The sequence below is a fragment of the Pongo abelii genome, chromosome 2 (assembly GCF_028885655.2).
Source record: "Pongo abelii isolate AG06213 chromosome 2, NHGRI_mPonAbe1-v2.0_pri, whole genome shotgun sequence".
NCBI classification, from domain to species: domain Eukaryota; kingdom Metazoa; phylum Chordata; class Mammalia; order Primates; family Hominidae; genus Pongo; species Pongo abelii.
The window spans coordinates 206,917,895-206,940,427 of NC_085928.1; the positions used below are offsets into that span (position 1 = coordinate 206,917,895).

Below are 22,533 nucleotides of genomic sequence, written 5' to 3' on the forward strand. Positions count from 1 at the left end.
TTTTTTTTTTTTCCGAGACGAGGGTCTCACTCTGTCGCCTGGACTGGAGTGCGGTAGCATGATCATAGCTCACTGCAGCCTCAAGCTCCTGGCCTCAAGAGATTCTCCCACCTCAGCCTCCCAAAGCACTGGGATACACATGAGACATGAGGCCTGGCTATAGCTCGAGTTTTGTTTGACCCATCTGCAGGTTTTAAAATTCAAAAGCTGGCCAGGCATGGTGGCTCAAGCCAGTAATCCCTGCACCTGGGAGGCTGAGGTGAGTGGATTGCCTGAACTCAGGAGTCTGAGACCAGCCTGGCCAACATGGCAAAACCCCGTTTCTACTAAAAATACAAAAATTTGCTCAGTATGGTGGTGCGCGCCTGTTGTCCCAGCTACTCAGGGGGCTGAGGCAGGAGGATCACTTGAGCCTGGGAGGTTGAGGTTGCAGTGAGCCATGATCTCCAGCCTCAGTAACAGAGGGAGACCCTGTTTCCAAAAAAAAAAAAAAAAAAAAAAAAAAAAGCAAAGGCTGTGGCTGCAGCTCACACCTCTAATCTCACCACTCTGGGAGGCCAAGGCAGGAGGATGCCTTGAGGCCAAGAGTTCAAGACTAGCCTGGACAACATAGGAGACCTTGTCTCTCCAAAAAGTTTAAAAAATGACCAGGTGGGGTGGTACACACATGTAGTCCTAGCTACTCAGGAGGCTGAGGTGGAAGGATCACTTGAGCCCAGGAGGTGGAGGTTACAGCGAACTATGATCACGCCACCATACTCCAGCCTGGACAAGACAGCAAGACTTTGTCTCTCTCTCTTTTTTTTTTAACATTTTCATTTATTTATTTATTTATTTCAGAAGAGAACTAGAGTGAAGACCTTGTCTCTTAAAAAAAAAATCAAAAGCTGACAATTGATTCCTTTCTTCCTCCTTCCCCTAACCTGCTACCATGTCAACGGCATTAGTTAGGAGTGGTTTTGGCTGCAAATAACAGAACATTTGAATACCAGAGGCTTTAGTAATTGAAGATTGTTTTTCTGTTTTGTTTTGTTTTGTTTTGTTTTTTGTTTTTGAGATGGAGCCTCACTCTGTCGCCAGGCTGGAGTGCAGTGGCGCAGTCTTGGCTCACTGTAACCTCTGCCTCCTCCCAGGTTCAAGCGATTCTCCTGTCTCAGCCTCCCAAGTAGCTGGGACTACAGGTGCCCGCCACCACACCCAGCTAATTTTGTATTTTTAGTAGAGACCATCTTGGCCAGGCTGGTCTTCATCTCTTGACCTAGTGATCCACCCACCTCGGCCTCCCAAAGTGCTGGGATTATAGGTGTGAGCCACCGCGTCCGGCCTGTTTCTCTTACGTTAACAAGAAGGCAAGGGGTAGGCAGGCTGGTACTGGTTCAGTGACATCAGAGCGGATAACTCCTGGCCTTTTGCTCGTGTCTGTGGGAAAGCTTTTGCAGCTCCAGCCATCGTACCAGTGCTTAAGTCACGAACGTGGAAGGACAAAGCAAGAGCTTTCCCAGAGCCCCCAGCGGATTCCTGCATTTTTCTCTTTGGCCCTGATTGTGTTATAGGGCATATTTACAAAGGAAATTACTTCTTATCCAAGTCCCTCACCTTATGATAACGGGATCCAGGTATTTGTCTAGATTTAATTTCACGGAAAAGGAACTCCCTCTCTTTTTTTTTTTTTTTTTTTTGAGACGGAGTCTCGCTCTGTCGCCCAGGCTGGAGTGCAGTGGCAGGATCTCGGCTCACTGCAAGCTCCGCCTCCCGGGTTCACGCCATTCTCCTGCCTCAGCCTCCCGAGTAGCTGGGACTACAGGCGTCCGCCACCACGCCCGGCTAATTTTTTTGTATTTTTAGTAGAGATGGGGTTTCACCGTGTTAGCCAGGATGGTCTCGATCTCCTGACCTCGTGATCTGCCTGCCTCGGCCTCCCAAAGTGCTGGGATTACAGGCGTGAGCCACCGCGCCCGGTCCCAGGAACTCCCTCTTACAAAGCAGTTCAGGGCTATGGTGGTTTAAAAATATTATCGACCAGGCATGGTGGCTCACGCCTAGGAGGCTGAGGTGAGAGGATCACTTGAGGCCAAGAGTTCAAGACCAGCCTGGGCATATATAGTGAGACCTCATCTCTACTGAAAAAAAACAGCTGGGCATGGTGGCAAGCGCCTGTAGTCCCAGCTCCTGGGGAGGTGGAGGAGGGAGTGTTGCAGGGTCCTTGGGGTGTTGGTTTTCTCGTCAGAAAACTCTGTGGCTGGTGGCACCTTTGCCCGAGTTTTACTCAGGGCCTCTGGGGTCATTTTGCCCACTCAGCCTGGCAGGCTGTGCTCAGCTCATGCTACCAGCCTGGATCTCATGCTTGCCAAGGGCGAGCCAGGCGTGGAGCAGCGAGGGGTGTGTGAGCAAGCGAGCTGGGGTCTGGCATATCTTCTATTTCTGTGTCTTGCCCTGTTGGGCTTTTCCTATCACTACTGTCAACGTCCTGTAGAAAACAGAAAAAGACTGAGTGAACCAGGGGAAAATATCAAATCATAAGATCTAAGTCTAATTACACTGATACTATAGCTGAACTGTCACTATACATTATTATTACTAATAAGGTATATTTCTTTCTTTCTTTTCTTTTTTTTCCGGACAGAGTCTTGCTCTGTCGCCCAGGCTGGACTGCAGTGGCGTGATCTCAGCTCACTGAAACCTTCACCTCCCAGGTTCAAGTGATTCTCCTGCCTCAGCCTCCCAAGTAGGTGTATATTTATTCTTAATAGTATTTTTATTTCATGGGCAAATTTAGATTAAGCTATTACTTCATTTTCACTCCCTTTTAATGATTGTGTTACAATGGAAATTGTTCCTTTTGTAAAGCTACTATATATCTTAATTTTTCAGTTAAAAACATTCTCAGGAAATGTTGGGGCAAGGAAAACTCGGAGTTTGTCTAAGGCTGTCACCCTTGCTATGTTGTTTTGGAGCTTGCAGGGGTGTGGGGCTCAAGGCCTCATTCTCTAGGAGCTCACACTGCACGTGAACTTGTAATGCTGCTGCCTTTTTTTTTTTTTTTTTTGAGACAGAGTCTTGTTCTGTCGCCTAGGCTGGAATGCAGTGGTGCGATCTCGGCTCACTGCAACCTCCGCCTCCCGGATTCAAGAGATTCTCTTGCCTCAGCCTCCCAAGTAGCTGGGATAACAGACGCGCACCACCATGCCCAGCTAATTTTTGTATTTTTTAGTAGAGATGGGGTTTCACCATGTTGGCCAGGCTGGTCTTGACCTCCTGACCTCGTGATGCACCTGCTTCGGCCTCCCAGAGTGCTGGGATTACAGGCATGAGCCACCGCGCCCAGCCAATGCTTCTTTTTTTTTGAGATGGAGTCTCATTCTGTTACCCAGGCTGGAGTGCAGTGGTGCAATCTCAGCTTACTGCAACCTCTGCCTCCCGGGTTTCAGTGATCCTTTTGCCTCAGCTTCCTGAGTAGCTGGGATTACAGGTGCCTGCTACCACGCCCGGCTAATTTTTATATTTTTAGTCGAGACAGGGTTTCACCATATTGGTCAGACTGGTCTTGAACTCCTGACCTCAGGTGATCCACCCGCCTTGGCCTCCCACAGTGCTGGGATTACAGGTGTGAGCCACCACGCCCAGCCAACATCAGGTATACTTACAAATCTATTTTCTTGTGTTGAGTTCGTTCTGTTTCTCTCTGAAAGGTAGATTTTTGAAATGCAAAAGCATGAAACTAACTTCTTTTTCTCCCAGGTGAACCCTTTCCTGAAGGAAGAAATGGAGAACGGCCCAGATGACTAAATGGGAGAAGGACCACATAATCCAAGGATAGGGTAAAACATTCGTTAATATTTTAAAAACTTATCCTATCACATATATGCGATGTCACTGAATCTTTTCAACAATTTTATGAGAAATAAATTCTATTTTACAGTTTAGGAAACATTCAGAGAGGTTAGGGCTACACAGCTAGAAGCAGAATTTGGCCAGGCACAGTGGCTCACACCTGTAATCCCAGATACTCGGGAGGCTGAGGCAGGAGAATTGCTCGAACCTGGGAGGTGGAGGTCGCAGTGAGCTGAGATTGTGCCACTGCACTCCAGCCTGGCGACACAGCGAGACTGCATCTCAAAAAACAAAGAAAACAAAACAAAAAATAGAAGCAGAATTTGAATCCATGTCTGATTCTAGGATCCTGTCCTTGCCATCTCATCGTACAATACCTACAGGCATTTTAGAAGTGTAACTTGACTGTTCCAGTTCTTATCAGCCTAGGGGTGCAAATAAGGTCACATTAGCACTTACCCACAATTTTGCTGGCAGGTCACCCCTCATTTGCTCACACAGAACCTCAGCTTCCTTCAAAATGCCTCCCCAAAAGATTCTTGTAGCTATCCAAGAATGAGTTTCCTTTAAGTACTGCCACGCTCTCATCTCCTTGGCAAGGAGAACTGACACAAACATGATACTCCTGCTGCTTGCTGTGCCATGAGTAATAAAGTCCTTTTTCTCGTACCAGGAATTTGATGTCTTCTGCCAACACTCATGAAGCAGTAACAGGCTAACTTATTAGCTTGTGAGTAGGGTAAAATCATCCCAGACCTGACACATGGCACAGGCTTGAGGTCAGGTGCTATGCGGTGGCAACCACAGAAGCTGTTGAGAGTCCAGTGAGAACTGGGTGCTATAGGCCAGGCCCAGTGGCTCCCGCCTGTAATCCCAGCACTTTGGGAGGCTGAGGTAGGAGGATTGCTTGAGCCTAGGAGTTTGAGATCACTGTGAGCAATATAGGGAGATTTTTTTTTTTTTTTTTTTGAGACAGAGTCTCACTCTGTTGCCCAAGCTGGAGTGCAGTAGCGTGATCTCGGCTCACTACAACCTCCGCCTCCCAGTCTCAAGTGATTCTCCCACCTTTGCCTCCTGAGTAGCTGGGATTACAGGCTCTTGCTGCCATGCCTGGCTAATTTTTTTGTATTTTAGTAAAGATGGGGTTTCATCATGTTGCCCAGGGTGGTTTTGAACTCCTGAGCTCAGGCAATCCACTCGCCTTGGCCTCCCAAAGTGCTGAGATTACAGGCATGAGCCACCGCGCCCAACCAATATAGGGAGATCTTGTCTCTACCATTATTTTTTTTAAAATTAGCTGGGCATGGTAGTGCATGGCTGTGGTCTCAGCCACTTAGGAGGCTGAGGTGGGAGGATCATTTGACCCAGGAGTTTGAGGTTGCAGTGAGACGAGATCACGTCATGGCACTCCAGCCTGGGCAACAGAGGGATACCTTTTCTCTAAAAAAACTAGAAGAAAGAACTGGTTGCTGTAGCAGTGGCTGCCATAAGAAAAATGTAAACCAGAGGAATCCAAAGAAGTGTCTCTACTGTCTCTCTCTGCAAATCTCATTAGCCACTGTCCTGCTTACTCTCAACGGAGACTAGGAAAGCTAGCGCTGTCAAGCAAGAACTCCCTTGACAGCTGGGCGTGGTGGCTCACACCTGTAATCCCAGCACTTTGGGAGGCCGAGGCAGGCAGATCACCTGTCAGGAGTTTGAGACCAGACTGGCCAACGTGGTGAAACTCCATCTCTACTAAAAATACAAAAATTAGCTGGGCATGGTGGCACATGCCTGTAGTCCCAGCTACTTGGGAGGCTGAGGCAGGAGAATCACTTGAACCTGGGAGGAAGAGGTTGCAGTGAGCCGAGATCGTGCTGCTGCACTCTAGCTTGGGCGACAGAGTGAGACTCCATCTCAAAAAAAAAAAAAGAACTGCATTTTCTGGTATGAAATCACTAATATGAGCTGACTTTCTTTCTTTCTTTTTTTTTTTTTTTGAGACAGAGTTTCACTCTTGTTGCCCAGGTTGGGGTGGAGTGCAATGGCGTGATCTTGGCTCACTGCAACCTCCACCTCCTGGGTTCAACTGATTCTCCTGTCTCAGCCTCCCGAGTAGCTGGGATCACAGGCACGCACCTCCACACCTGGCTAATTTTGTATTTTTAATAGAGATGGGGTTTCTCCATGTTGGTCAGGCTGGTCTTGAACTCCCAACCTCAGGTGATCCGCCCACCTGGGCCTCCCAAACTTCTGGGATTACAGGCGTGAGACACCATGCCCAGCCATGAGCTGACTTTCAAAATATGAGGCTGTCAATGATTGTTGGTTTTCAGAGGTGTAGTCAATGAACCGAGTTGTCCCTGACTGATGCGACAGATTTCTAAACTGTTCTAGTGGTTACTTGTTGGCACAGCCATAGAACAATGTGTCTTTTCCTAGGAGTGTGGGAACTCTGATTTGCATTTGGAAATGTTTCTGTAACTCATTATATAGAAAGGGTCAATCTTCCTAATATACAAAGACCACCTAAGGTTGGGGACAGTGGCCCACCCTCACAATTCCAGCACTTTGGGAGGCCGATGTGGTAGGACTGCTTGAGGCAAGGAGTTGGAGAAGAGTCTGGGCAACGTAGTGAGACCCTGTCTCTACCACCCACCGTGCCAAAGAAAAAAATTTCAGCCAGTTATTGTTGCTCACTCATGTAGTCCTAGCTAATAGGGAGGCTGATGTAGAAGGATCGCTTGAGTCCAGGGGATCAAGGCTGTAGCGAGCTATGATCACGCCACTGCACTCCAGCCTGGAGTAGCGAGCTATGATCACGCCACTGCACTCCAGCCTGGGAAACAGCAACATCCTGTTAAAAAAAAAAAAAAAAAAAAAAGGCCCCTAGAAATTGAGAAGAAAACAACCAATAAACCAATAGAAAAATAGGGAAAGAACTCAAATAATTACAAATGGCTCAGAACACTGGGGAAAAAAAACCTAACCTCAATCCCATTCATAATAAATGTTTTCTCTTTCTTTCTTTTTTTTTGAAACTGAGGTTTTGGTCTGTCGCCCAGGCTGGAGTGCAGTGGTGTGATCTCAGCTCACTACAACCTCTGCCTCCCGGGTTCAAGCGATTCTCCTGCCTCAGCCTCCCGAATAGCCAGGATTACAGGTGTGCACCACCATGCCTGGCTAATTTTGTATTTTTAGTAGAGACAGGGTTTCTCCATGTTGGCCATGCTGGCCTCGAACTCCTGACCTCAGGTGATCTGCCTGCCTCGGCCTCCCAAAGTGCTGCGATTACAGCCGTGAGCCACCAGGCCTGGCCACGGATGATTTTTTAGAGCCAAAGAAAAGAGCAGTGGTTAGTTCAGAACCTTTTTGGTTGCCTTAGAAACTTAGGGCTTTTGCTATTACGTAACATTAAAATTGCTACTTCTTCCTCTAAAGACCTAAGTCTGAGATAATTAGCCCTCATCTTTTTTTCAGACTGTGACCTATTCTTCTCAGCCCCAAAGGAAAATTTGTTTTTAAGATCATGCTTTAAAAAGTACCACTGGTTTGTGCCCAATGCTTGGCAAGTAAAAAACAAAAAGTACTATTAGTTTAAAAAGTTAAATTCTTCTAAAATCAAACTAGTTAAATTCATGTAATTTTTAGCTTTATCCAAATAAAAGATTTAAAATAAGTTTTCTAAGCATTTGCCAGTAGAAGGAATCAATTCTTTTTTTGTTGTTGTTTATAAGATGCTTTTCCAGAAGTTATTCTTGAGATTCTGAGATTTTTAAGCACTGTTTTCAAGTCAATAAACTGATAATAGTGTTGTACAAATTATAGCACCTCGAGCTCTTTGTGGGTGGAAAGGTTCTCTCTCATGTTAAAACCAAGTTGATTTAATATCATCTCAGTGCCTCTTGCTAGGATTGTTACACAACTCCTCTCTCTTGATTTGTTGTAATGTAGGTTTACTCTGGAGAGTTACTTCATTATGATCTATTTTTAATTACTTCCAATGCCCTCCTTTTTTTTTTTTTTTTTTTGAGATGGAGTCTTGCTCTGTCGCCCAGGCTGGAGTGCAGTGCCATGATCTCGGTTCACTGCAAGCTCCGCCTCCCGGGTTCACGCCATTCTCCTGCCTCAGCCTCCCGAGTAGCTGGGACTACAGGCACCTGCCACCACGCCTGGCTAATTTTTGTATTTTTACTAGAGACGGGGGTTTCACCATGTTGGCCAGGATGGTCTCGATCTCTTGACCTCGTGATCTGCCTGCCTCGGCCTCCCAAAGTGCTGGGATTACAGGCGTGAGCCACTGCGCCTGGCAAATGCCCTCCTTTTAATAGACAGATCAGGCTGGGCACAGTGGCTCACGCCTGTAATCCCAGCACTTTGGGAAGCTGAGGTGGGTGGATCACCTGAGGTAAGTAGTTCAAGACCAGCCTGGCCAATATGATGAAATCCCATGTCTACTAAAAATACAAAAATTAGCCAGGCATGGTGGCTTGCGCCTGTAATCCCAGCTACTCGGGAGGCTGATGCAGGACAATCGCTTGAATCTAGGAGGCAGAGGTTGCAGTGGGCCGAGATTGCACCACTGCACTCCAGCCTGGGGAAAAAAAATGATCAAATCTTATCCTGGTGTTCTATTATTTCTGGATTGTATCCTTCTAGGAGCTCTGGGAATTTAGTGATGATGTCTGAGGGCTTAATTTCCTACAGAGGAAGTTTCAAAGAGGGTTCACCTGGTAGGTGAGGCATTGTGGGATTTGTAGGGCTTGTAGGGGTGTAGGAAAATGGGACAATGGTCGCTTTAGGTGACCACCCATTTGTGTATGGGGATGGCAAACACAACCTTATTCTCTGAATCATCAGCTCTGGACATAATCAAAACAACAAAAAAAAAAAACTAAAGAATTGGAAGTGTTTTCTATAGGTACTTAAAGGTTCTCCAGGCGGCCGGGCACGGTGGCTCACGCCGGTAATCCCAACACTTTGGGAGGCCAAGGCGGGCGGATCACCTGAGGTCAGGAGTTCGAGACCAGCCTGGCCAACATGGCAGAACCCCGTCTCTACTAAAAATACAAAATTAACTAGGCATGGTGGCGGGCGCCTGTAGTCCCAGCTACTCGGGAGGCTGAGGCAGGAGAATCGCTTGAACCCGGAAGGCAGAGGTTGCAGTGAGCCGAGGTCATGCCACTGCACTCCAGCCTGGGTGACAAAGCAAAGCAAGACTCCATCTCAAAAACATAAAATAAAATAAATGAAAATAAAGGTTCTCCAGTTTTCTCCCATAGATCCTTCATGAGGCTTAACTTCTCCTAGGAATTTGTGGATAAGCACCATTTTTCCACACATACTAATCCATCTTGTCTAGATAGGAGCGTTATAGGTTTTGCCTTAGACATTTCAAGACACCTTAGTCCAGAATCTATTAAAGGATAATATCTCTGGTGTGTTTTCTTTCCCCCTCTTATCTTGTAGCGTCAAACCTGCCATTCTAAACTCTGCTGATACAAAAACCATTTGCCCAGACTCCTTTGCCAGTTGGCTTCTTGTAAAGTTCTATCAATAAGCGGTTCTAGGAAGGAGGAAAGGAAAAGGGGGCTACTTTTTTTTTTTTTTTTTTTGAGACGGAGTCCTGTTGCATCACCCAGGCTGGAGTGCAGTGGCATGGTCTCGGCTCACTGCAACTTCCGTCCCCCAGGTTCAAGCGATTCTCCTGCCTCAGCCTCCTGAATAGGTGGGATTACAGGCGTGCACCACCACACTGGCTAATTTATTGTATTTTTAGTAGAGACGGGGTTTCACCATGTTGGCCAGGCTGGTCTTGAACTCCTGACCTAGTGAGCTGCCCACCCCGCCCTTGGCCTCCCATAGTGCTGGGTTTACAGGCGTGAGCCACCACACCCGGCCAAGGACGCTTCTTTCTTCTTTGTTCCTCTAGTCCGTGTTGCCCAGCAGTGCCAGTTGACTCCAGCCTCCAAATTATTCCAGCTCTTCTAGAAGTAGACTCACTGGGACATTTCAGAGGTAGCAGCAGCAGCTGGGAGGTATTTTCTCCTCAGAGATCTGCACAATTCTGCAGGGTCTGCGGGGTCCACCTACCCCAACCCTCAACTCCTACATTCTAGTGATCGAAACCCTTCCCTTCAGTTTCTCAGCTGCCACTTCCTCCGCTTATCATCCTTGGGTGATCTCAGTGTTCTCTTTTGCTCCAAAACCTGTGTAACCAATTCCCTCTACTGAATACCCTCTGCTGAAATCTTTATTGTGATTTCTCTTTTCTCAACGAGATCCTGATCAGTATGCCCAGTTATAACCAGCATGAGCTCTCCTTCTCATCCTCCAACTCAGGAAGTCCACAGTGAGTCAGTCTAACCTGAGGTAAAAAGAGACAACTGAACGTTTCATGAGCCTTAAGACATGGAGGGCAATGATGGAAAGTATGGACAGGGGCCGGGCGCAGTGGCTCACGCCTGTAATCTCAGCACTTTGGGAGGCCGAGGCAGGTGGATCACCTGAGGTCAGGTGTTCAAGACCAGCCTGGCCAAGATGGTGAAACCCCATCTCTACTAAAAATACAAACATTAGCCAGGCGTGGTCGTGCATGCCCGTAGTCCCAGCTACTCTGGAGGCTGAGGCAGGAGAATCACTTGAACCCAGGAGGTGGAGGTTGCAGTGAGCCAAGATGGCGCCACTGCACTCCAGCCTGGGAGACAGAGCAAGAGTCTGTCTGAAAAAAAAAAGAAAAGAAAAAAGAAAGTATGGACAGACAGACTCAATTTATGATCCCTCCCCGAGAGAGACTTCTGAATTCAAGCTTTAGGGATGAAGCCTAATTGTAGCAGCCTGACACCACAAAAGTCAAGGTCACCCCCAACTCACATTGAACTCAGGGTCCATGTTACAAATCCTGCCAAAACCAGGCAAAATATTCCAGAAAAAAATCAGACTCAAAATTTAAAGTTATGATTATTTATTATAACTTTTACACAGGAAGAAATGGGTAAAAATAAAATACAACTCTCCTCAATACACGCTCAACTCTCCCACAATACAGACTCAACTCCCCTACAATACAGACTCAACTCTCCCACAATACAGACTCAACTCCCCTACAATACAGACTCAACTCTCCCACAATACAGACTCAACTCCCCTACAATACAGACTCAACTCTCCCACAATAGACTCAACTCTCCTACAATACAGACTCAACTCTCCCACAATACAGACTCAACTCTCCCACAATACAGACTCAACTCTCCTACAATACAGGCTGAACTCTGCAGTCTTATTTTTCTTGTATGTCCTTCCAGATGGATCGTGTCTTTAAAAAATAACTAAATTTTTTAATATAATAGAGATGGGGTTTCGACATGTTGCCCAAGCTGGTCTCGAATTCCTGGGCTTAGGCAATCCTCCCAGCTCGGCCTCCCAAAGTGTCGTGATTACAGGTGGGATTACTTTGCACCTGCATGATCCTGCCTTTTTAATATCTCCAAGTTTTTAGTGTGTTTTCCAAATTTTTATCCACACCACATATGCAGAGCTAGTATGAGAACTTGAGTAAGTCACAAGGTATTTCTGAGAATCAGTTTCTTCTGGAGCCAAGGTCTCTTGTGACCCAGGATACATCTGGCAGAGAAGAGGTAAGTGGAGGCTTCATCAGAAGACAGATCACTGCAATTTACTGGATGCCATATCTGGGGACTTACGGCGGCATAGAGTCACTGGATGACTCCAAGAAGTGAGACTCTTCCAAGAAAAAAGTGGGGCTGGCAGAGCAGTGGGGGCGGAGAAGAGCCAGAAGGAAGGAACTGTCACTTTTTAAGGATTATTTTTCTGAGGGCCATGCCAGCTGCTCTACACTTACCATAGCCACTCTGGTGGTTACATTATGATATTCATTACAATCTTTTTTTTTTTTTTTTTTTTTTAAGACAGACTCGCGCTTTGTCGCCCGGGCTGGAGCAGTGGTGCCATCTCTGCTTTTGCAACTTCTGCCTCCCAGGTTCAAGTGATTCTCCTGCCTCAGCCTCCTGAGTAGCTGGGATTACAGGCGTGCACCACCACACCCAGCTAGTATTTGTATTTTTAGTAGAGACAGGGTTTCAGCATGTTGGTCAGGCTGGTCTCAAACTCTTGACCTCAGGTGATCCACCCGCCTCGGCCTCCCAGTGTTCTGGGATTACAGGTGTGAGCCACCACCCCCAGCCTCATTACAAATTTAAAAGTGAGGTAATGAAAGCTAACTAGCTCCCGCAAGGTCACACAAGTAGAGACCACGTTAAAAAGAAAATTATTTTATTTTTTCCCTCCTGCATGACATGACTGTTTTGATTCTCAAACTCACGTCAGTCACTGGGCCTGCCAGGCACGGTGGCTCACACCTGTCATCCCAATGCTTTGGGAAGCCGAGGCGGGAGGATTGCTTGCAGCCAGGAGTTCAAGACCAGCCTGGGCAACACAGTGAGACCCCTATCTCTACCAAAACAAATTGTTTGAATTAGCAGGGTGTTGTGGCATGTTCCTGTAGTCCCAGCAACCTTTCCACTTGGGAGGCTGAGGCAGAAGGACTGCTGGAGTCCAGGAGTTGGAAGTCACAGTGAGCTATGATTGCACCACTGCACTCCAGCCTGGGGAACAGAGTAAGACCCTGTCTCTCAAAAAAAAAAAAAGCTACGGATCCTATAGTTCAATTTCCTTTTTGGTTTGGTTTTTTTTTTTTTTTTGAGATACTCTCACACTCTGTTGCCCAGGCTGAAGTGCAGCCTTGACCTCCCAGGCTCAAGTGATCCTCCTGCTTTAGCCTCCCAAGTGGCTGGGACTACAGGCTGAAGCCACCATGCCTAGCTAATTTTTTTTTCTTTTCTTTCTGTAGAGACAAGGTCTCACTATGTTGCCCAAGCTGGTTTCAAACCCCTAGGCTTGAGCAATCCTCCCACCTCAGCCTTCCAAGTAGCTGCAACTCCAGGCACGCACCACCATACCTGGCTAATTTTTAAAGTTTTGGTAGAGTTGGATTCTCATTGTATTGCCCAGGTTGGTCTTTAACTCCTGGACTCAAGTGATCCTCCTGCCTCAGCCTCCCGAAGTGCTGGTATTAAAGGCATGAGCCACGTTGCCCAGCCTTATCTTACAAAGTAGCTCAGACTAGCAGGGAAAAAAGTGGTTGCAAACATCAGTTTGCATTTTAGGTCTCCCCTCTCCAGAATCTTAGCCCCTTTGGCCCTCATTGTCTTAGCAGCTCACTAATGCTTTTAAGAAATTTTATATTTTTATCTGGCTTCTCCCATTGTTCACAGGATTGTAAATGTCCTGCAATCCAATCTGAAAAGCGTTTTGTTTTTCAAATATTTTTAAAATAGTTCACTAAAGCTAAATAAGTCAAAAATTCCTCACAATGCTATTTTCCTTTCTTTTTCCTTTTTTTTTTTTTCTTTCTCTCTCTCCTTCCTTCCTTTTTTTTTTTTTTGAGACCGGGTCTCACTGTCACCCAGGCTGGAGTGCAGTGGTACAATCTTAGAATTTCAGCTCACTGTAACCTCCGCCTCCCAGGCTCAAGCGATCCTCCACCTCAGCCTCCCATGTAGCTGGGACTACAAGCGTGCACCACACTTGGTGTTTTTCATAGAGAAGGGGGTTTCACCATGTTGCTCAAGGCTGGTCTCGAACTCCTGAGCTCTAGCAATTTGCCCACCTCAGTCTCTCAAAGTGCTGGGATTACAGGCATAAGCCACCACACCAGGCCTCTTTTACTTTTTTTTTTTTTTTTGAGCCGGAGTCTTGCTCTGTTGCCAGGCTGGAGTGCAGTGGCGCGATCTCGGCTCACTGCAACCTCCGCCTCCTGGGTTCAAACGATTCTCCTGCCTCAGCCTCCTGAGTAGCTGGGACTACAGGTGCCCGCCACCACCCCCAGCTAATTTTTGTATTTTTAGTAGAGATGGGGTTTCACCATGTTGGCTAGGATGGTCTCGATCTCTTGACCTCGTGATCTGCCTGCCTCGGCCTCCCAAAGTGCTGGGATTACAGGCGTGAGCCACTGCGCCCGGCTACTTTTTTTTTTTTTTTTTGGGACAGAGTCTTGTTCTGTCGCCCAGTCTGGAGTGCAGTGGCATGATCTGGGCACACTGCAACCTCCTCCTGGGTTCAAGCAATTGTCCTGCCTCAGCCTCCTGAGTAGCTGGGATTACAGGCGCCCGCCACCATGCCCAGCTAATTTTTTTGAATTTTTAGTAGAGACGGGGTTTCACCATGTTGGCCAGGCTGGTCTCAAGCTCCTGACCTCAGGTGATCCACCTGCCTCAGCCTCCCAAAGTACCGAGATGACAGGCGTGAGCCGCCGCGCCCGGCCCTACATTTTGCTTTCAAAATTTTGGGGGGGGCCAGAGAGACAGAGCGACACACTATCTCAAAAAACAAAACAAACAAACAAAAAAAACTACAACAAATAAAATCTTTTTCGAGACAGGGTCTCACTCTATCATCTAGGCTGGAGTGCAGTGGTGCAATCTTGGTTCATTGAAGCCCTGACCTCCGGGACTCAAGCAACCCTCCCACCTCAGCCTCTTGAGCAGCTGGGACCACAGGCGTGCACCACCACAACTGGTTAATTTTTCTACTTTTTGTAGAGACAGGGTTTCACCATGTTGGCCAGGCCGGTCTCGAATTCCTCACCTCAAGTGATCTGCCCGCCTCAGCCTCGCAAAGTGTTAGGATTACAGGTGTGAGCCACTGAGTCCAGCCCCATACTCCCTTCTCAAGGTGTTTTCTGGGTATTCACCCTGATTTTGGGGGTGGGTTGGAGTTATGAAAAACAACATCACAGACTTCCTATAAAGACTTTTTTTTTTTTTTTGAGATGGAGTCTTGCTCTGTTGCCCAGTCTGGGGTGCAATGGCACGATCTCGGCTCACTGCAACCTCTGCCTCCTGGGTTCAAGTGATTTTTGTGCCTCAGCCTCCCCAGTAGCTGGGACTACAGGCACCCGCCACCACACCCACCTAATTTTTGTATTTTTAGTAGAGATGGGATTTCTCCACGTGGGCCAGGCTGGTCTCAAACTCCTGACCTCAGGTGATCTACCTGCCTCGGCCTCCCAAAGTTGTTGGCATTACAAGGCATGAGCCACTGTGCCCGCCGCCCTGATCTTTTTTTTTTTTTTTTTGAGGCACACATCACCATACCCGGCTTATTTTTATTTTTTTTTTGAGACAGGCATGAGCAAGCACGCCCAGCCAAAAATTTCTCGTACATGTCATTCTGCATACATGTGAAGACAGCCTTAAGAAATTCCTAGAATAGTCAAACTTACCTCCACAGAGATTTTCAATTATCTACTCATACCAAGCAATGTATAAGAATGCCTAGTTCCTCGCACTCTTACCAAGATTAAAAAAAAAAAAAACCTTATCTTTGCTAATCTGAAGGATGAACAAACTTATGAGTATTAGCATAATATTATGCATCTTTTCACCTAATATTTAAGAACCAGTTATAGTTACTTTCTTGTGAATGATGTTTCTTGGGAACATAAGCATTTCTGGTTTTCCTATTGAGGACTTCTTTTTTGCTTTTTTTTTTTTCTGAGACGAAGTCTTACTCTGTCACCCAGGCTGGAGTGCAGTGGCGCAATCTTGGCTCACTGCAACTTCCGCCTCCTGGGTTCAAGCAATTCTCTGCTTCAGCCTCCCGAGTAGCTGGGATTACAAGCACGCGCCACCACGCCCAGCTAATTTTTGTATGTTTAGTAGAGACAGGGTTTTCCCATGTTGGCCAGGCTGGTTTCAAACTCCTGACCTCAGGTGATCTGCCCGCCTCGGCCTCCCCAAAGTGCTGGGATTACGGGTGTGAGCCACCATGCCCGGCCGAGTTATTGGTCTTTTCTTAATGAACTGGAGGATACTTTATATAAAGGAAATTAGGCCGGGCGCAGTGGCTCACACCTGTAATCCCAGCACTTTGGGAGGCCAAGGCGGGCAGATCATGAGGTCAGGAGATCCAGACCATCCTGGCAAACACGGTGAAACCCCGTCTCTACTAAAAATACAAAAAATTAGCCGGGCATGGTGGCGGGCGCCTGTAGTCCCAGCTACTTGGGAGGTTGAAGCAGAATGGCGTGAACCTGGGAGGTGGAGCTTGCAGTGAGCCAAGATCGCGCCACTGCACTCCAGCCTGGACAACAGAGCGAGACTCCGTCTGAAAAAAAAAAAAAGAAAAAAAGAAATTAGCTCTTTGTGATGAATTGCAACTACTTCTTCCCAAGTTTGCCACAGCTTCCAATTTCCCTTGATGGTAGTTTTTGTTATGCAGAACTTTTAATTTTTATGTAGCTGATTTTTACATATTTTTAAGTTGTGGTAAAACACACATAATAATCCATTTTTATTTTTAATATTTTATTTTTCAGATTCTCAGCCTCTGCACAGCCTTAGTACTCCCCGAGAAATTCAACGTTTGCATATCCTTTCCACAAAAATGAGAGGAAAAAGGACCAGTACATGCTAGTGACTGATACATTTATTAGTTTCTAACAAAAAGGCATACATGGTAGGCAGAGTAGAAATACTAACAGAGAAATTAGTTTATCTTGAAACCAATTTTAGTCAGGAAGACTTCTTCACAGAGAATTAGCTGAATATATAAATCCCAAATATATCACACCATATATGTGATATATTTACACCTAAATCCCCTGCCTGGGGATTCTCCCTGCTTCTGGTAATCTGACCTTGATCATTTCTAACGCAATTACCTCTCCTCTAGCACATTCTGACCCCAGCAAAAGCGGACGCACCCATCCAACTGTCTTTTCTCCTTCAACACTCAAGACTTCGCTCTACCACCAACCGCTGATGCCGCGGCAGTGCACTTTTGGTCCCCTACTCTTTGACCCTGTTTACACAATCGTCCTTTCTCGACAGGCCCAGGTGCAGCCCCCAGAGAAGAGAGGAAGCCTTACATGTATCATATTTACCTGGAGGGCTTGTTAAAACAGATGGGTCAACCCAATCCTCAGAGTTCCTGGTTCCCTAACTCTGGGGTAGAATCCACTAATTTGCATTTTAAACAAGTTCTTAGGTGGTGCAGATGCGGACGCTGCCCGACCGGGCCACTTTGATATATTTACACCTGAATATATCACACCCTCCTTTTTGGTCACAGACTATTCCACGAAGATTAAATAGATAACTTTTAATTTGAGGCATTCAAGAATGTCCACCCTAAAACTTAAAGTGAAATTACTCTTAGAGAAAAATTGATTTGATGAGAAGATTGATCTTAGCCTGTCTTAGACAAATTTGGTTAGTTTATTTATTTTTACTTAACGACCAATGTGATAGTATAGTTGCAAACTATACTTCATTTAACTACAATTGTTACTCAGAGGGCAATCACCTTAAGAGGCAAATTGTTTTAAATTAGCACAGAATTTATAATTAACCAATCAGCATTGACATAGATGCCATCAAGTATGCAAAGATTAACAAAATTTCTATTACCAAACTTAGAGGAAAAAAACTTAATGACATACAGAAATACTGGCAAATTTAAGCTAGAATTAGCTCCAGGACATTTTATCGTATTTTCACATTAAAAGAATAGATTACTAGATATCAGCAGAAATGCTGCTAAAGCTATTTTTTTACTAATAGTCGTTCATATTAATGAAACAAAAGATCAATCGTCTCTGAGCTAAATTTCACAAAATGAAATCAGTGTCTTCTGATTTAACTTTCAGGAGTAAGAAAGGGCAAAACCCAAGCACCATACTTTCTATTTCTGTTCATAAACTCAAATAAAAGCAGTATCAACACAAATGATCATATAAGAAAACACATGGTTACGTTTCAGGTTCCACAACATAAGATACTGTGAGGTAACTCTCCTGTAATACATTCCCATTTTTTTCTGGAATAGCAGATGAACAGAAACGCAGGTTTCCAAAAATTCACCCAATTTAGTAACTAATTTTGATTCTGATGCCTGATAGCAGGGTGTGAAAAGCTGTAAAACCCAAATGTTTCCTGTGTTCTTTCACAAGGACAAGGGAAGAGGATGCTCTGCCAAACTGCCCCTGCTGCGTCATGGTGGACCAGTTTCAGTGATCCGGAATGTCAGTCACCCCATCCAGCCTCATTCTCATCTGGACCAGTTTCTGACCACCCAATCAGTTTCAATGATCCGGACTGTCAGTCACCCCATCCAGCCTCATCCTCATCTGGACCCGTTTCTGACGATCCAATCAGTTTCAATGATCCAGACTGTCAGTCACCCCATCCAGCCTCATCCTCATCTGGACCAGTTTCTGACGACCCAATCAGTTTCAATGATCCGGACTGTCAGTCACCCCATCCAGCCTCATCCCAGCTCTTAACTCCTTCTGCATAGTCCAGTTTCCTTTCTGGCAACTAATTCCCAATTTCCTAGAAAACCCTGATTTTCTGATTTAACACTGATTCAAATCCACTTTAAAGCAAAGGAAACAGGCCGGGCATGGTGGCTCACGCCTATAATCCCAGCACTCTGGGAGGCCGAAGCAGGTGGATCACCTGACATCAGGAGTTCAAGACCAGCCTGGCCAACATGGTGAAATCCCATCTCTACTAAAAATACAAAAAAAAAAAAAAAAAAAATTAGCTGGGTGTAGTGGCACATGCCTGTGATCCCAGCTACTCAGGAGGCTGAGGCAGGAGAATCGCTTGAACTCAGAAGGCAGAGGTTGCAGTGAGCTGAGATCGCGCCATCGCACTCCAGCCTGGATGACAGAGCAAGACTCCGTCTCAAAAAAAAAAAAATCTGGGATTTCTCACATATGAATATGAATCCAAATTTTGAAACTCCGTCTAAAAAAGAAAAAACACCAAAGGAAATGCTACAATGCTGAAAATTGAATTAAATTGGAGATGGAAATTAGATTACCTTAGGAAAACCTTTTGAGTACTCTGTAAACATTGGACAATAGCAAGAAAATGGATTTTAAACTCTGCATGGGCTCCTTAATCACTCAGAATAGTATAATCTTGCTTTGATTACCAGTCATGACAAAAAGGTGAGCAAAGGCCATAAAACATGCATTTTTTGGAAAGACAATGGCACTTGAAGATTTCCTGGAGTTGGCCAAAGCTTAAGATATCTATAAGAATTGTAAAGCTTAATACACATCTGTTATTAAGAAAGGAAATGACAGGGGACCCCTGCTTACCGCTGAGCTGTGCAGAAGCTCATGTGTCTATGCAGTCCTTACAATCACACAGACCTTTATTAAGGACAATGAGTGTGCCTAGAGAGCAGCATGAATGACACGTGGATGAAGATTCCATGACAGGAAAAAGCTTCACAATCCAGCTTTACTAGATCACAAAGCACTCCCTTTACTAGGCCTTACTTTGTGCATCTCCGAAACATCTGAAAAACACTTTTCTGTGAAATGCTAGGCTGGAGGGAGTGAGCACTTTTGGATACCTTACAGTGATCTCTAGTAGAACTTGGCATCTTTCTTCTATTAACTGACTGCTTCAACTGCATCTTTAAAGACAGTTGCCTATTTCCATCCCTTGAGCCTCTCTCTGGTGTTGGATGCTCTGTATGAGTTTGCCTTCTGAAGTTCCCATCTTTGGGATTCCTCCTCTGTCCATTTAGCACTTTGTCTGGAGGGGAGGATGTAGCGCGTAAGTGATACCCATCTGGGGATCCTTTTTGCCGGTTTGGCACCATTTCCTCTTTATCCACCTCCTTCTGAAGTTGTAATGCCAATAACCTGTCCTGTTCTTCTTGTTTATGTCTCTCAAACAGTAGATGCTCCAAATCTATCAGTTTTTGGGTAAAATTTATTTCTGTTTCCTCTTGATCTGGGGAAGATTCGGGGGACATTTTTCTTCTTTTTGCAGAAAAGCATGGATCCTTGACTGCTTCAAAGGAAGATTCTTGGTTTTTTCTTTTGGAAATATCCTTACTGATCAGTAGGCACGACTCTTCATTTTCTGTCTCACCTGTGTTGTTTCCATTTGTCTGTGTCACCCCTGATGTGGGGGCGCACCCACTTTCTGTTCTGGCACAAGGCATAACTGCAGTTTCTTTCGAGTAGGGAACTCTGGTTTTAGGTCGCTCGTGACTTAAGACACATAACTCTTTCCCACGATGGCTTGGTCTGGTTTTGACGTTTCCTTCATGGTACCATTCGGCACCACAGGCACATAACCATGGCATAGGGGACTCTATTGAAGAATCTGCACCTTGTTCTCCAATTCCAAGGGATATCTGTGGAGAAAGTGTTGGCATATCTTCTATTTCTGTGTCTTGCCCTGTTGGGCTTTTCCTATCACTACTGTCAAAGTCCTGTAGAAAACAGAAAAAGACTGAGTGAACCAGGGGAAAATATCAAATCATAAGATGTAAGTCTAATTACACTGATACTATAGCTGAACTGTCACTATACATTATTATTACTAATAAGGTATATTTCTTTCTTTCTTTTCTTTTTTTTCCGGACAGAGTCTTGCTCTGTCGCCCAGGCTGGACTGCAGTGGCGTGATCTCAGCTCACTGAAACCTTCACCTCCCAGGTTCAAGTGATTCTCCTGCCTCAGCCTCCCAAGTAGGTGTATATTTATTCTTAATAGTACTTTTATTTCATGGGCAAATTTAGATTAAGCTACTACTTCATTTTCACTCCCATGAAAACCTACAGATTAAAACCCACAGACTAGATTCCAAATATGGCCAATAGCTGGTATCAGGACCTGACCTCCTTTCACCTTACAAAGGTCTGGCAGCATAGGGGTTTTTAACCCTTTTCTCTACCGTGGACCCTCCTTTTGGCATTTAGGTGAAGCTTACAGACCACTTCTGAGAATAATGTTTTTAACTAAAAAATTAAGATACATAGTAGCTTTACAAAAGGAACAATTTACATTGTAACACAATCATTAAAAGGTTCAAAAAATGTGATGTAATAATGTGCATCTATAATACACTAAATAATAAAATCTATCAGCCAGTCTAGTAACTCATAATATCTAATTATCTGTGTCATCTCTGATGCAGTACACCCACTCTGTTTTGCCACAAGGCACAACTGCAGTCTAATATCAACGTAGAGATAAGTATAAATGATATTTAAAGATATCTGTAACATGGCCGGGCACGGTGGCTCATGCCTGTAATCACAGCACTTCGGGAGGCTGAGGCAGGCGGATCACCTGAGGTCAGGAGTTTGAGACCAGCCTGACCAACATGATGAAACCCCATCTCTACTAAAAATACAAAAATTAGCCAGGCTTGGGGGTATAAGCCTGTAGTCCCAGCTACCAGGGAAGCTGAGGATGCACCGAGCATCCACTGTACTCCAGCCTGGACGACGGATTCTCTCTCAAAAAAATAAAACAAACAAAAAAAACACCTAGTGTTTGGAAGACAAAGCTTGGGACTTCTGTAAGTTACCTCTGTAAGTAACTTGACTGGGTATACTTCTTACCAAGACCCCTGGAAGCTACACCCATTGTTTGTTACAAGAAATAACTGACCCTTACAGGGCATGCGGCCTCAAAGTAGTTAATACACTCACTTGTGCGGTCTTTTTCCAGGCTATCACCTTGGAGCTCTGCTGCTGAGGACTCCTGCTGAACACACGTGCCTGATGCTGCCTTACTAGCACACTTTTTCTCATCTTGTAATATTCTTTTTTTTTTTTTTTTTTTTTGAGGTGGAGTCTTACTCTGTCATCCAGGCTGGAGTGCAATGGCACGATCTCAGCTCACTGCAACCTCTGCCTTCTGGGTTCAAGCAATACTCCTGCCTCAGCCTCCTGAGTAGCAGGGACTACAGGTAATATGCCACACCTGGCTAAATTTTTTTTTGGTATTTTTAGTAGAGATGGGGTTTCACCACGCTGGCCAGGCTGGTCTCGAACTCCCAACTTTCCACCTGCCTCAGCCTCCCAACATGCCGGGATTACAGGCATGAGCCACCGTGCTTGGCCTCCCATCTTGTAATATTCTTTCTTTTTTTTCTTTTTTTGAAACAGAGTTTCGCTCTTGTTGCCCAGGCTGAAGTGCGATGGCACGATCTCAGCTCACCACAACCTCCACCTCCCAGGTTCAAGCAATTCTCCTGCCTCAGCCTCCTGAGTGGCTGGGATTACAGGCATGCACCACCACGCCCAGCTAATTTTGTATTTTCAGTAGAGATGGAGTTTCTCCATGTTGGTCAAGCTGGTCTTGAACTCCCGACCTCAGATGATCCGCCTGCCTCAGTCTCCCAAAGTGCTGGGATTACAGGCACGAGCCACCACATCCGGCTCTATCTTTTAATATTCTAAGTGAAGCTGGTGCCAGGTATAACCTATTCAGTTTTGTGAGTTTGGATTACGTAGGTCAAGGATCAGTAATCTACGGCTCATGGAAAAATCCAGCCTCCTGCCTGTTTTTGTAAACAAAGTTTTACTGGAATGCATTCAAGCTGATGTGTTTACATATTATCTATAGATGCTTTCACACTACACCAGCAGAGCTGAGAAGCTGTGACACAGACCGTACTAACCGCAAAGGCGGTTTTATTCTAGAGAAAAAGTTTTCTCTTAGAAAAAAACTTTGCTTTTTAAGGTAGATTTGCTTTTTATAGTATGTTTATTTTAAAAATTGTAGTTTCCTTTAAAGAAAAAGTGCTTTTTCTCTAGGTCAGCCTAAGATGACTCAGAAAGGGTGTGTGATTAAATATGGTGGCATTTGTT

The 22,533-nt window shown here is 45.4% G+C and overlaps 1 protein-coding gene across 2 annotated transcripts in view; it reads right to left on the reverse strand.

The window, feature by feature from the left end:
• Positions 1-798: 798 nt before the first annotated feature.
• RNF168 (ring finger protein 168) overlaps positions 799-22,533 on the reverse strand; it is a 53,058-nt gene continuing 31,323 nt past the window's right edge. The window contains exon 6 of one of the 2 annotated variants that reach the window (XM_063722628.1): positions 799-2,467. In XM_063722628.1, the coding sequence (XP_063578698.1) occupies positions 2,339-2,467 (129 nt within the window). In that variant the 3' untranslated portion in view covers positions 799-2,338. Of the gene's footprint in view, positions 2,468-12,497; positions 20,143-22,533 lie in introns of those variants that run through there. The other variant, XM_024241197.3, reaches the window with a different exon arrangement.